Here is a 12652-nt window from a genome sequence, read left to right on the forward strand (position 1 = left end):
AAAATTATCTGTTTGGGAGACTGACATCTAAAGGAGATGAGATAGGGGGGGGGGGGGGGGGGCTGGGAGGGTAGAAAGTTAAGAGTTTCAGAATTTCCTTAGGGAATTAATGGGGGAAAGTATCTTCTCTATTATCCCAAATTCCCTGCCCCCCACCACATTCTCCAGCAGGCAGACAGCCCCACCTTTCTAATAGGAGAGGCTGCCCAGGCAGGTCCTTACAGAGTCAGAGAGGCCCCACTCTCTCTTAGAGCTTGTATCTCCTCACAGACTCTAATCATACTAGGCAGTGGAGCTGTTTTTATTCTAGTGGCCCTAATTGGAGCATCATTTGCATACACAGAGAGAGAGGGGTCCTATGAAGTTAACCATACCCCTTCCCCCAACTGGGCCTGTAGCCAACAACTGTCCTAGTTTGAAAAAAATCAGAAGCAAATCACTGGGTATCCCTCCCTTAGGTACCTGCCAGTCTCCTCTCACACTGGCACCTCCTCGACAAGCCTCAACCAATCCCACAGCTCCCTCCAGGATTCAAATTAGAGAAAGGGGTTGGGCTCTCAGGATCCCACTTCTGCCCCCTCAGCGGCTTCTTCTGGGTTTCCCCGTGGGAGGCTCAGCATGGAAAGACTTTGGGGATGGGGAAATAGAAAGATATCTTATTCAGAGTTTTAGGATTCTCCAACACTGTCTACCACCTTGATGGTCTAAACCTTGGCCCTTTCCAACACTGGTTGCTGGAACAACCTTTTCTTCATCCCCACCCTACCATGACACCCTATCCCACCCAGTTGTTAGCCCACATCATCTCCAGCCTCCATCACTGACGTGCCAAGGCTCTGGCTCTGGGGGTGGGTGGAATGGGATACCTTCAATTTAGTACACTCAAGGGTTAATAGACAACAGATATCTCTTTCCTATCTGCTATTGAAGAGCTAGGGGCTGTCAGGAGGAAGGAGATAGTCTTTTCTTCCTTTGTATTACCCCTAAATTCAGAGACCAGAGCTGCCCCTGGACCCAGGCAGCCAGAATTATGTCTCCAACTAGGGGGCTAAAAGGAAGTAGAGTCACCCAGGGACTGAGGGGTGGAGTCTTTAAAGGGTCTAGAAAGAGAGAGACAGTTTTGGTGTTCAGTATCCAACTCCAGGGGCATGAAAGGGAAAGAAATACATCCTTTATCCAAGTCTCATCTCTTGTTTAATCATTAGGTAACAGCTTCTCAAGGCCTTTCTCACCGGCCTAGGTGCACCTCCTTCTCCATTGTCAAGCTGCACCCTTATATTGTGATAAAATGGACTAAGGTCTCCTAGAGCCCCGATATCTCTGAAATGAAGGGCTTGGACTACATGACCTTGTAAGATCCATTCCAGCTCTTAAAAATCCTCTTTTCTTCCATATTCTAGCCTTGGGAAACTTCCCATGAGGAAGCATAAGTTAGGGCCCTGTGTCAGCTCTATGTATATCCTAAGGATTGAGGAATCAGAAGATGGGGTCTGGAGAGCAGGATAATTGAGTTTATGATTTAAGTCTGAGAGGTTGGAGTAGAGTCTGATAGGATTTCAGGATGGAATTAATTCAGAGGTTTGGGGTACAGATTCCCCAAAGGTAAAGCTATTATCAACTTGATAAAAGTTAGGGATGGGAGTAAGGGATCAAAGGTTAGGCACTAGAACTGAGGGTCAGGGCAATGGGATGAGGGTTTGAGAGCATGACTAAGAAGCTAGGAAGTCCCGGCCTGTCCTTATGACATGGCTGCCCCTGCTAAGGAATGGTTCTTACCCACGTAGTGAGGATCGACACGGGGGGAGTACAGCCCAAACTGGATGAAAATGGGAAGCAGGAAACCAAAGCGCAACCACTCGATGACATGCAGGGGGGGCCTCCCCGTGGGGGGCAGTAGGTCACAGCTTAGCAAGGCACTCTCCCCAGTACGGCCCACCACTGTCACTGCCTCAGGTTTCACACGGCCTGTGGGGAGTGAGGGGAGAGAGGCAATGGGAGCACTGCAAGGAGTACCAGTGTCAGGTCGTACAGGTGACTTAGGGGTGAAGGTTTGAATTCAATCAAAGAAACATTTATTTTGGCCACCTCCTGACCCAGTATATAAACCCAAGGCCCCACAGCCCTTCAGGACCCACTCTGGCCTAGGGGCTCTCTTTCTTCCCAAGCTGGCTGGCCCTTGCTATACTTTGTGTGTGTGTGTGTGTGTGTGTGTATGTGTGTGTGTGTGTGTGTGTCTGTGTGTGTGTGTGTGTCTGTGTGTGTGGTGTGTGTGTGTAGTTCTGGGCTTCATGAGCCCCAGAAGGAGCTCACCGTCAGCCCCCTGACTGGTGATCAGGCTGAGGGTGGCCAGGCCGAGGCACCAAATCATAGCACAGCTGTCCCACCCGGCCCCTCCTGTCCCCAAGGAGCCCTGATGGAGGGAGGGGCCGAGGAATGGGCCCTGGCTGAAGGGTGCTTTCTTTGCTTCCCAGCAAACTCCTCAATTCCTCTGTGTAGCCACCAGGGAGATGTGACTCCAGTCAAATTTGATCTTTGGAAGACTCAGGGCCTTGGCCCAGGTGACTCCAGATGTGGCTACTCTCTGGGGAACCAGTATCTGAAAGGAAGAAGAAAATGCAGAGAGATAAAGCAAAGCATGTCAGTCAGAATGTCGAGGGAGAACCTACCAGGCTAGAAAGAAGACTATATAAGGGGAATGATAGGCAGTATATGAGGTGGTGCAAAGTGGAGGCCCTGAGGAATAAAAAAAATAGAGAAACTCTAACTCAAACAAAAAATCCTGAATCCCTAAAACCAGATTAGATAATCTGTCCTGCACCAATTTCCCAATATTCTTTACTCCTAAATTTGTTTGAGCCTCATAACAACACTATGAAAGTACTATGGGGTTAATTCAATAAGCCTATAGTAAGTGCCTAGTGTGAGCTAGGCACTAGGGATATTAAGATAACAAAATAATGAAAAAGTCCCTTGCCTTCAAGAAGCTTACATTCTGTTGGGGGTGGGGTGAGAGCACAATGGGTATGAAACTAAGTATACAATATAAGGTAGAGGGGCAAAGGATAAATACAGATAAAAATGCTCTGAGAAAACTGAGGAGGGAGGAAATACTTTTAGGTAGAAAATCCCTAAAGGCTTCAAAGAGAGCAAAGGATGTTGAAAGGCAGAAAGGAGGGACCATTGTAGGCATGGGTTACATTCTGTGTGAAAATCAAGAAGTGAGAAACAGCCAGAAGTCCAGTAAGTCCAGACAACCTGAGGGGGCAGGAGGGAGAGAAGGAATGTGAGGTAAGGCTACAGTCAGACCATGGAGGATTTTATATGCGTGTATAAAAGTAGTAGTAGTCAAAGCAGTTGGTATTTTAACCTAGAAACAATAGGGAGCAAATCAGAGGTTTTGGCCAGAGAATAAAAGAAAGGTCTATGTTTCAGGAAGATTATTTTGGTACTTGTATGAGGGACAGATCAGAGAGGGGAGGTATTAAAAATAGACTGTCACAAGTTAGGAGGTTATTAAAATAGTCCAGATGTGAGATGATAAGTATCTGGAAAAAGCACAGACAGATATGAGAGATATAATAGAGATGGATGTGAGTGATATTATGGAGACAAAATCAATGGGCTTCTGGCAACTATTATGTGAGGAGGGGGAACAGAAAAGAATCAATGATGACTGAGTTTTGTGACCCTGTGAAACTAGGAAGATCGGTGGTGTCCTCAAGTTTGGAGAGGGTCAGCTTAGTGAGGATGATTACAATACCTATTATAATTATAGACCCAATTTGAGCTCAGAAGAAACTGAGGCAGAAGGGTTAAGTTACGTGCTGGTACTGTGACACACAAGACTGTGTCAGAGACAGGACATTCAAGTCCCCCAATTCCTACTCCAATTTTCTTTCCACTCCTCCCATTATCCCCAGTCTCTTTCTTTTCTCTGTGTCTCTTTCTGTCTCTCTGTCTGTGTGTCTCTCCTCTTCTCCAACCTCAACTGCCATCTACCCATATGTGCAAAAATATGTATAGCAGTTGTTTTTAGTGGAAGAGAACTGGAAACTAAAGGGGTGCATATTGGGGAATGGATGAACAAATTATTGTATATGAATGTAATGGAATATGATTGTGCCAAAAGAAATGATGAAAGAGATGGTTTCAGGGAAGCCTAAGAAGACTTGTACAAACTGAACAACAGAACCAAGAGACTAATTTATACAACATTAATAAAATTGTAAAGACAAACAACTTTGACAGACTTAAAGAGCTCAGATGAACAAAATGACTGAACAGTGACACTAAAGGACAAATGATGAAATATACCAATTGCCTCCCAACAGAGGGATGCAGAATGATACATACATTTTCTGATTATGGTCAATGTGGGAATTAGTTTTGCTTGACTATACATATTTATTACAAATCCACCTCACCCCACCCCCCAATTCGGGAGAAGGGAAAGTGGGAGAGAAAACATGTACTTGAAAAAAGAAAAGAAAAAAATTAAAGACTGCCTATCTATTGCAAGGAAATCTCAGTTTAAAAATCACATTAGCCTGTACTGAGTCCATCCCCCCACCCCCACGCCCCTTGGCTTTCCTGCCTTCTCTTTTACTTATACTGCTACTTGTTAAGGGATCCTTTCTGACACCCTACTTCATGATAGACTCCAACTGCATCCAAGCTGTGTACTCTCTGCTTTTCTCAGAAGCCTCCCCAAAAGGTTCATGTTTCAAAGATGAATCACATTCCCCAGGGAGTAGGTAGGAACAACTTCCCCCACCCTCTCACAGGCTGAGGGGAGAGCAGGTGGAGCCTCCCTCCATCCAGGTCTGGGTGGGTAGCTTTCTTTTCTTGACTCCATAGATTGCCTAGCCCTACTTTTGCCAGGTTCCATACCCCATCTTCCCACTTTATCTCTGCCCTCAAACATTCCCTTAACATCCACCAGGGTCTCTCCTTTCTGTGCCCTTCCTACCCCACCGAGCAAGTTTACCCCAGTCCAGGGGTTCTATGACTGCTCCAGGACAATATAATTTACTTCATTTCTTTTTTCTGTGAAGTAATTCTTTGGTACTCAAAATGGGAACTGCCCAGATCATAGACACCATTAGCCCCAGAACAAACAATAGTGAGGTACAAACCCTCGGGACCTGGAATCCCCCAAACTGTTTTTCCTCCCCTTTCCAACAGATCCAGTTGAACTCTGCTCTGCCCTCCCCCCCCATCCCCACCAGAATCTTTTTCTCTCCCCTTATTTTTTCTCCCCCTAGAATTCTCCTTTTCCTGTTCTCTCCCATAGAATTCCTTTCTTTTCCTGTTTTCTTCCCCAGAACTATTCTTATTCTTTTCTTCCCCCTCCCCCTCCCCCCACCATTCCCTTCAACTTTGCTCTTCCTCTAGAATTCTCTTCTTCTTCTGTTCTCTCTGTCCACTTTTAGTGGTCTCTCCTCCAGGAACTCTCTTCTTCTGTTCTCTCTCCCTAAAACCCCCCTCATCTCCTGTTTTTGTCCCCCCAGAACTCCCCTTATCTCTTTTTCTTGTTTGCCAGAACTCCCTCATCTCCTTTTCTCTTCTCCTGGAACTCCTCTCTTCTGCTCTCTCCCCAGCACGACTACTGCTCTCTCTTCTATTTCTCTCAGAGCTGTCTTTGAATCCCTCACTTCTGCTGGTCTTTTCTCCTAGAACTAACTCCCTTTTTTGTCGTTGAGAATTTTCTTTTCCTGTTCTCTCACCCCTCCCAGATCTTCTCTTCTCCTGTTATCTCCTCCTAAATTCCTCTTTTCCAGAACTCCCTCTTCCGTTCTCTTCCCCCAGAATCTCCTTTTCCCGATCCCCCCAAACTTCCCTTTTCTGTTTTCACCACCTGAACTCCACTTCTGTTCTTGTTCCCCTGAACTCCGCTCTTTCGGGCTCTTCTCCTGTTCTCTCCTTGGAACTCCCATGTCTTAGTGGTCCCTCCCCAGGTACTCCCTGCTTTCCCGTTCTCTCCTCCTAGAATTTTCTCTTCTGTTCTCTCCCGCAGACCTTCTCTCTTGTTTCCACCTCCTGGAATCCTCCTCTCCTGTTCTCTCCTGCACAACTCCTTGTTCTCATCCCCTTCTACTCCCCTCTTCTCTTATCTCCTAGTATTCCCAGAACTCTTCTCTTCTCCAGTTCTTGTCTCCTCTCCTTGTGGTCTGACCCCCAGAACTCTTCTCTTTTCCTGTTATCTATCCCCACCAACTCTCCTGCTTTCAACACCCCCCCCCCCCCAAAAAAAAAAAAAACCCTCTGGTCTTTGTTTTCTCCCCTAAAACTTTTCTTTTCTGCTTTCCCCTCCACCCCCTCCACTCCACGACCCTAGTACCCCACTTCTCTGGGTCTCCCCAGGATAAGCACCCCCCAGCCCATTCCCCACTTCTTCTGCTCCCCCAAAGATCCTCCTCCCTCACCTGCTGCGCTCTGCTCGCCCGCTCTCCCGGTCACACAATAGGGGGCGGTCCCGCCTCCCAGGCTCAGGGGCTCGGAGCGCCTCCAGTTACCCTGGAGACCGCCAATCCCCCCTCAGCCTGCTGCCAATGAGAGCCAGCTAGGGGAGGGGTTGGGCCGGCGGGGTCCCAGCCCGAGTCTGGGAGTTGTAGTTTCTCCAGAGGTTTGCGGCGTGGCCCGTGGACCCTTGGCGCCCCCTTGTGGAGCTCTCGACAGTCACGGCTGGTAGTCAGTTAGCTTAGACAATGTCCTTGTCCTTGGTGGTGACAGGAGAGCTAGTTCCTTAGCTTGTCCCCTTCTCGCTTATTTCTTCTTCCTGTCTCCGCAGTCCTACATGTAGCCTTACGCTGCTGCCCCTTTACTCCCTGGGGGAAAGAGCAGCGGGACTGGGGCTGGAGCCGGGGTTGAAATTGAGCCCTAGGGGCAGGAACAGCACGCAGGGTGCAGACCTCCCCGCCCTCTCCCAGGAGATCCACCCCGCTCTTCAGCATATCCAATCCCCTCCCCGCCCCCCGCCTTCCCCCCTCGTTCTTACTGGACTGGAAATACCTGTCTGTGTTGGCAAGCGCCCTAATCCTACTCCCACCACCCGCATTGTAGAGGCGGGACCCGCTGCTTCTCAGCCTCGCCCACGGACTATACAGTGCTGGACCCTGCATTTCACTCTCCTCCAACCCTAAGTTCAAAGATTGGAAGTCTAGAGTCCAATATTTCCACCTGAGAACTCTAGTTGGCAGAGGACTCCGTTTTCCCTGGACCTTTTGCCTACACTTCAAGACCCAATCAAGCCTCATCCTTGAAGCTTCCAACTACCTTTCGTACAGACATTCCTTTCTCCCTTATTGACCCTGTCACTCATCTGGTAATTATAATTTATTGTCTTATGACACCTCTTGTAACGTGAATAAAACCTATAATCAAGGTTGTTTTTCCGTGTCTACACACAGTATCTTTTTTCCTTTTTAAAGAGATTTCCTTTTCTTAGTCTTGTCTCTCCTGCTAGATTGTAATAACCCTGAGGGGAGAAATTGGCTGTCAACCTTACTCTTGGTAGGTGATCTGTAGATATTTGTTGAATGAATGAACTCTTTAATAATAACAATAACTAATTTTTATCATATTTTAGTTTTATGAAGTCCTTTCCTCACAATAACTCTATGAGGTAAATAGTAAAAATATTATTACTCCTAATTAGCTGATGAGGAAACAGGTCCGTAGATGTGGAACAACTTAGTCTTTGGGGGTTTAGAATTAGAAGGCACTTTCACAATCATCTAGTCTAACCCTTTGTCCATGTCTATCCTCATTTAATAGAAGATGATATTGAGATTCAGACAAATCAAGTTATTTTCAATGGTAGTGAAGAAGGTGACATAAAAGGTCCATATTAAAGTCAGAAATCTGAGCTTTAATCCTACCACAATCCATCCGTGCGGTCAAGAGGACAGTCCTTCCCTTTGTCTCAGTGTCTCCCTTTCAAACCAAACAACCAAATGTTAAGTGCCTACCATATGCTAGACTCTGGATATACATGTATATGTATGAGTCTGTGTATGTGTATGTATATGTGTATGTGTCTATATATATATGCACATATATCTGTGTATATGTACATGCATATGTATACTATATATTATATATGGGAGATGGAATGTCATATGTAAAGGATAGAGAATAGGCTAGTTTGAATGAACCACAGAGTGTAACACAGCATACAATGAAGAATACAACTAACTAAATAAAACATTTCAAAAGGAATTCACATTCTAACAGAGGAAACAAGGTACTTATACCTATAGACATATCTATGTATTGCAGAATAAATATAAGTATCTACAATGTATACAGTATATCTACCATACATGCACATAATATACAAAGAAGCTAAATACAAAGTAGTTAAACAGTAGCAGTTGAGGGAATTAGGAAAGGCCTCATGTAGGAAGCTGGTCTTGTGCTGTGTCTTGAAGGAAGAGAAGGATTCTTCCAGGAGTAGGTGCATTCCGGGCATCAGAGATGGAATATCTTGTGTAAGAGATAAAGAGGTCGATTTAGCTGGATCCCAGAGTTCATCAAGGATAGTAACATAGTAAAGAGGCTGGAAAAATAGGCTGGGGCAAAGTTAAATAGAAGTGTTTGCATTTCATCCAAGAAGCAATAGCAATCTGTGCTTAAGGAAAATCATTTTGGCAACAGTGTGTAGAATGGACTGGAATGGAGAGAGAATGAGGCAGAGAAATCAGTCAGGATGTCGTTGAAATAATTTAGGTGAGACTATTACACAGAAACTGTGTGAGTAGAAAGAGAAGAGAAGTGTTGGGGTGAGGGGAGTAGAAACCTCAAGATTTGCCAAGTAATTAATTGGCTATGTGGAGTGAGGGAGAGTGAGGAGTTGGGGATAATGTCAAAATTATGAGGAGTCTGGAAGAATGATGCTGTCTTTGACAGAAATAAGGAAGTTCACAAGGGGGTGGGGGAAGATAATGAGTTTGTTTTGGGGTTGTTGTTTTTTTGTACATATTCAACTTGAAATGTCTCCAGGACATCTAGTCTGAAATATCCAAGTCAGTTGGTAATGTGCTAGTAAAGCTTGGGACAAAAACTGGGGCTGACCATTTAGATCTATGAGTCGCTGGCATAAAGATAATGAAACCCGTGGAAGATGAGAAATAAAAGGTGGGGAGAGAAGAAAAAGGAGGGAAGACAAGGGACATGGGAGGGAAAGAGAAAGAGAGAGGAAGGAAAGGAGAAGGAAAGGGGGAAAGAGAAAAATAGAGAGAGATGGAGGGGAGAAAAGAGAAGGGAGGGAGATAGAAGAAAAGGGGGGCCTTGGACAGTGATTTGGAAAATGCTCATGATTAGGTAGTATAATCTGGATGATGAACCAGCAAAGGAGATGGATAAGGAATGGTTAGACAGGTAGAAGAGAGAGGAAAGATAATATCATGAAAACTTAGAGAGAAGTGAATGAGTTGAGGAGGAGAGGGTAATCAAGAGTGTTAAATGCAGCAGATAGGTTGAGAAGGATGAACACTGAAAAAAAGACCACCAGATTTAGCAATTAAAGTATCACCAGTAACTTTGAAAAGAGCAGTTTTAGTTAAATGACGAGGTTGGAAGTCAGATTACAAAGGGTTGTTCTAGAAGGAAGTAAGAGGAGAGGAAGTAAAGGGAGTAGATACTGTTTTTTCTAGGAGTTGTCTGAGGAAGAGAGGAGAGAAATAGGAGAGCAGCTTGATGGACTTTTAAGGATGGGAGAGACTTGGACATGATTGAAGGCAATAGGGAAGTAAAAGAAGTTAAGATTGTGGGGAGGGGGAATAATTGAATTTGTAATCTGCTGAAAAAGACAGGAAGGGATGGGATGTAGAGGGGTTGGTCTTCACAAGGGGACAGGTCACTTCATTGTCAGAAACTGGAAAAAAGAAGGAAAGAGTGGGGATGATATCAAGAGGCTTTGAGATGCAGAGAAGGGGAGAAGAGACAGCTCACATCAGGTGATCTCCTGAGCTGAGAGAGCGGGGAGGAAGGAGGTGTAGGAAGTTTGAAGAGAGAAACTTAGAAAATTTTTGTGAAGATTTAAATAGGAAAGAACTACCTTCCTGCAATGATAGTCTAAATGAAGTTGGATATCATGAGTTTCTAATGCACCAGCAAGCTCAATTGTGCAGCTTCTTCTAGTTCTATTCAGCAGCACATAAGGAAGAGCAGAGGAGGCATATGGTGAGAGTAATCCAGGGCTGGAGTTTGCCAAGAGATGAGTGGTAAAAGGACAAGGGAGTAAGAGATTCAAGAGTGGAGTACAATGTAGAGTTGAATTGGCTAAGGTCAAGAAAAATAAAATTGGGGTGGCCAGGTGAGTAAGAGCACTGGCCCCAGTGTCAGGATGACCTAGGGATTGAATCTGGGCTCAGATACTTAGCACCACACCCAGAAATAACTGGCCATGTAACCTTGAGCAAGTTACTTAACTTAAAAAAAAAAAGAAATAGAAAAAAAAGAAAAGTAAAATCAACTATTAGGCTAGATCAGTGGGAGGAGTAGGTAATAATTACATTGTCAGCATTTATTAAGCATCCTATGTATACCCAGCTCTAGGCTAGACTATTTAGGGATATAGAGATAAATAGAACCTAGACTCTGCTGTTGAGCTAAGCAGGGTGACAGGGTATACATATGAAACAACACAAGAATGTGATAACCATGCAACATGATTCCAGATAACTACAGTAATGCTATAAATTCTATATATGATACATTAATAATAATAGCTAGCATTTATGCAGAACCTTAAGGTTTATAAAGCACTGTATATGTGTTATCTCATGTGAGTCTCATAACCCTGTGAGGTAGACATTATTTTTATCCCATTATTGCAGACATAGAGAGGTTAAGTAATTTGCCTAGGGTCATGATCTGATTCAGAATTCAAACTCAGGGCTTCCTGACTCCAAATCCTACCATCTATACACTGTGCCACCTACCTACATATTTGGTACACAGGACCATAGGATCATGGATTTAGAACTGGAAGGGATCTTGAGACCAAGAAGGTTAACCTTAATTTGGTAGATGATTAAGCTGAAGCACAGAGGAGCTTAAGTGACTTGGCAAGGGCCACATAAGTCTCATAGGAAAGAGGTGGTGGGATTCTAGTGGGGCCTTGAAGGATGGGTAGGATTGTTATAATAGGAAGGATGACAAAGGAGACATTTTAGGTAGGAGAAAGAGTGTAAATAAGGTATGGAGTGTAATCAAGAGATTCCAAGCAGAACAGTGAAGAGTATGGAATACTAATGAGAGATAGGGTTGGGATTAAATGTAGGTTATGGTCCGTTTGTGGAGAGCCTTGAATGGCAGGCTGAGGACTGGGCATACCACACATGAGTACATGGAGATCTGTGATTTTGTCAGCTTGGGACTCCAGGTGTGAAAGCTAAGCAAATTGAGGCAAATCACAGCCCATCTGTGACTTAATACATTATTACTTAGTAAGTTGCCTGAAATATATAGAGGTTAAATGACTTGCCCGGGGTTTCACAGGGCAGCTAGGTGGCACAGTGGATAGATCCTCAGGATTTGAATCAGAGAGATATCTTCCTGAGTTCAAATCTCACCTCAGACTGTGTGACCCTGGGCAAGTCACTTAATCCTGTTTGCCTCAGTTTCCTCATCTATAAAATGAACTTGAGAAGGAAATGGCAAACCATTCCAGTATCTCTGTAAAGAAAACCTCAAATGGGGTCACACAGAATTGTATACAACCAAAAACAACTGAACAACAACAATGAGGGTTTCACGGTAAAGGTCAGAGGCAGGATTTAAGCCTAGGTCTTCCCTACTCCAAGGCCACTGTATTTACTATGCCACTCCTATATTCAAAAATGGCAGTGGGTAGAGCACTGGGTTTGGAACCAGAAAGACTTATCTTCATAAGTTCAAATCCAGTGTCAGACACTTATTAACCATGTGACCCTGGGCAAGTCACTCAACCTTATTTGTTTCAGTTCCTCATCTGTGAAATGAGTTGGAGAAGGAAATGGTAAACCACTCCAGTATTTTTGCCAAGAAGACCCCAAAAGGAATCATGAAGAGTTGGACATGACTGAAATGATTCAACAACAACAATTCTCTTTCCCTCCTAAATCAATCTTGTGAAAAATGTGTAGCCTATAAGCAGTGCTATTTTTCAGTGCATAATACACATACACACATATACATATATATGCACACATATGCATGCACACACACACACACATATACACATTTCTTTTCAATGAGATACATTTTTAGAAAGGTAGCTTATAATACAATCTATACTTGGACTAATTAGATAAGTGAGAACCATTGAGGACCAAAGGTCATAAGCCTCATTTTGCCACTAGGTGGCACAGTGCTGTAGCTAGCAAGGCAGCTGAGGGCACAATGGATCATGCTGGAAAGAGCTAGGTGACTAAAGGGTACAATGGATGCAAGGTTGGACTTGGAGTCTGACAGAGCTGAGACCCTGCACAAGCCATCTAAATTCTCTCAGCCCATGTTCTCATCTGTAAAAATGATCATAAAAACAGCTATCAGTGTAGATGTAGCAACCCACATGATTGTTATGAGGATTACATGAATTAACAATGTAAAGTTCTTTTACCAGCTTTAAAAATGCAGTATAAATGCTAGTTGCCATCATCACCAT

The 12652-nt window shown here is 44.3% G+C and overlaps 2 protein-coding genes across 2 annotated transcripts in view; both read right to left on the minus strand.

Annotated features, from left to right (window-relative positions):
- Positions 1–6469, minus strand: part of IGSF9 (immunoglobulin superfamily member 9) — a 28007-nt gene extending 21538 nt beyond the window's left edge. The window contains 3 exon segments of the mRNA XM_069062878.1: positions 1777–1965; positions 2311–2596; positions 6426–6469. Of these exon segments, the coding sequence (XP_068918979.1) occupies positions 1777–1965; positions 2311–2368 (247 nt within the window). The 5' untranslated portion in view covers positions 2369–2596; positions 6426–6469.
- The window catches only part of TAGLN2 (transgelin 2), a 343906-nt gene that overhangs the window by 31273 nt on the left and 299981 nt on the right, over positions 1–12652 (minus strand). The gene's annotated exons all lie outside the window — the stretch shown is intronic.

This window comes from Petaurus breviceps, unplaced genomic scaffold (assembly GCF_028583685.1).
Source record: "Petaurus breviceps papuanus isolate PSGF00001 unplaced genomic scaffold, PetGlider_PUasm1.0 90510, whole genome shotgun sequence".
In the NCBI taxonomy this organism is placed as follows: Eukaryota; Metazoa; Chordata; class Mammalia; order Diprotodontia; family Petauridae; genus Petaurus; species Petaurus breviceps.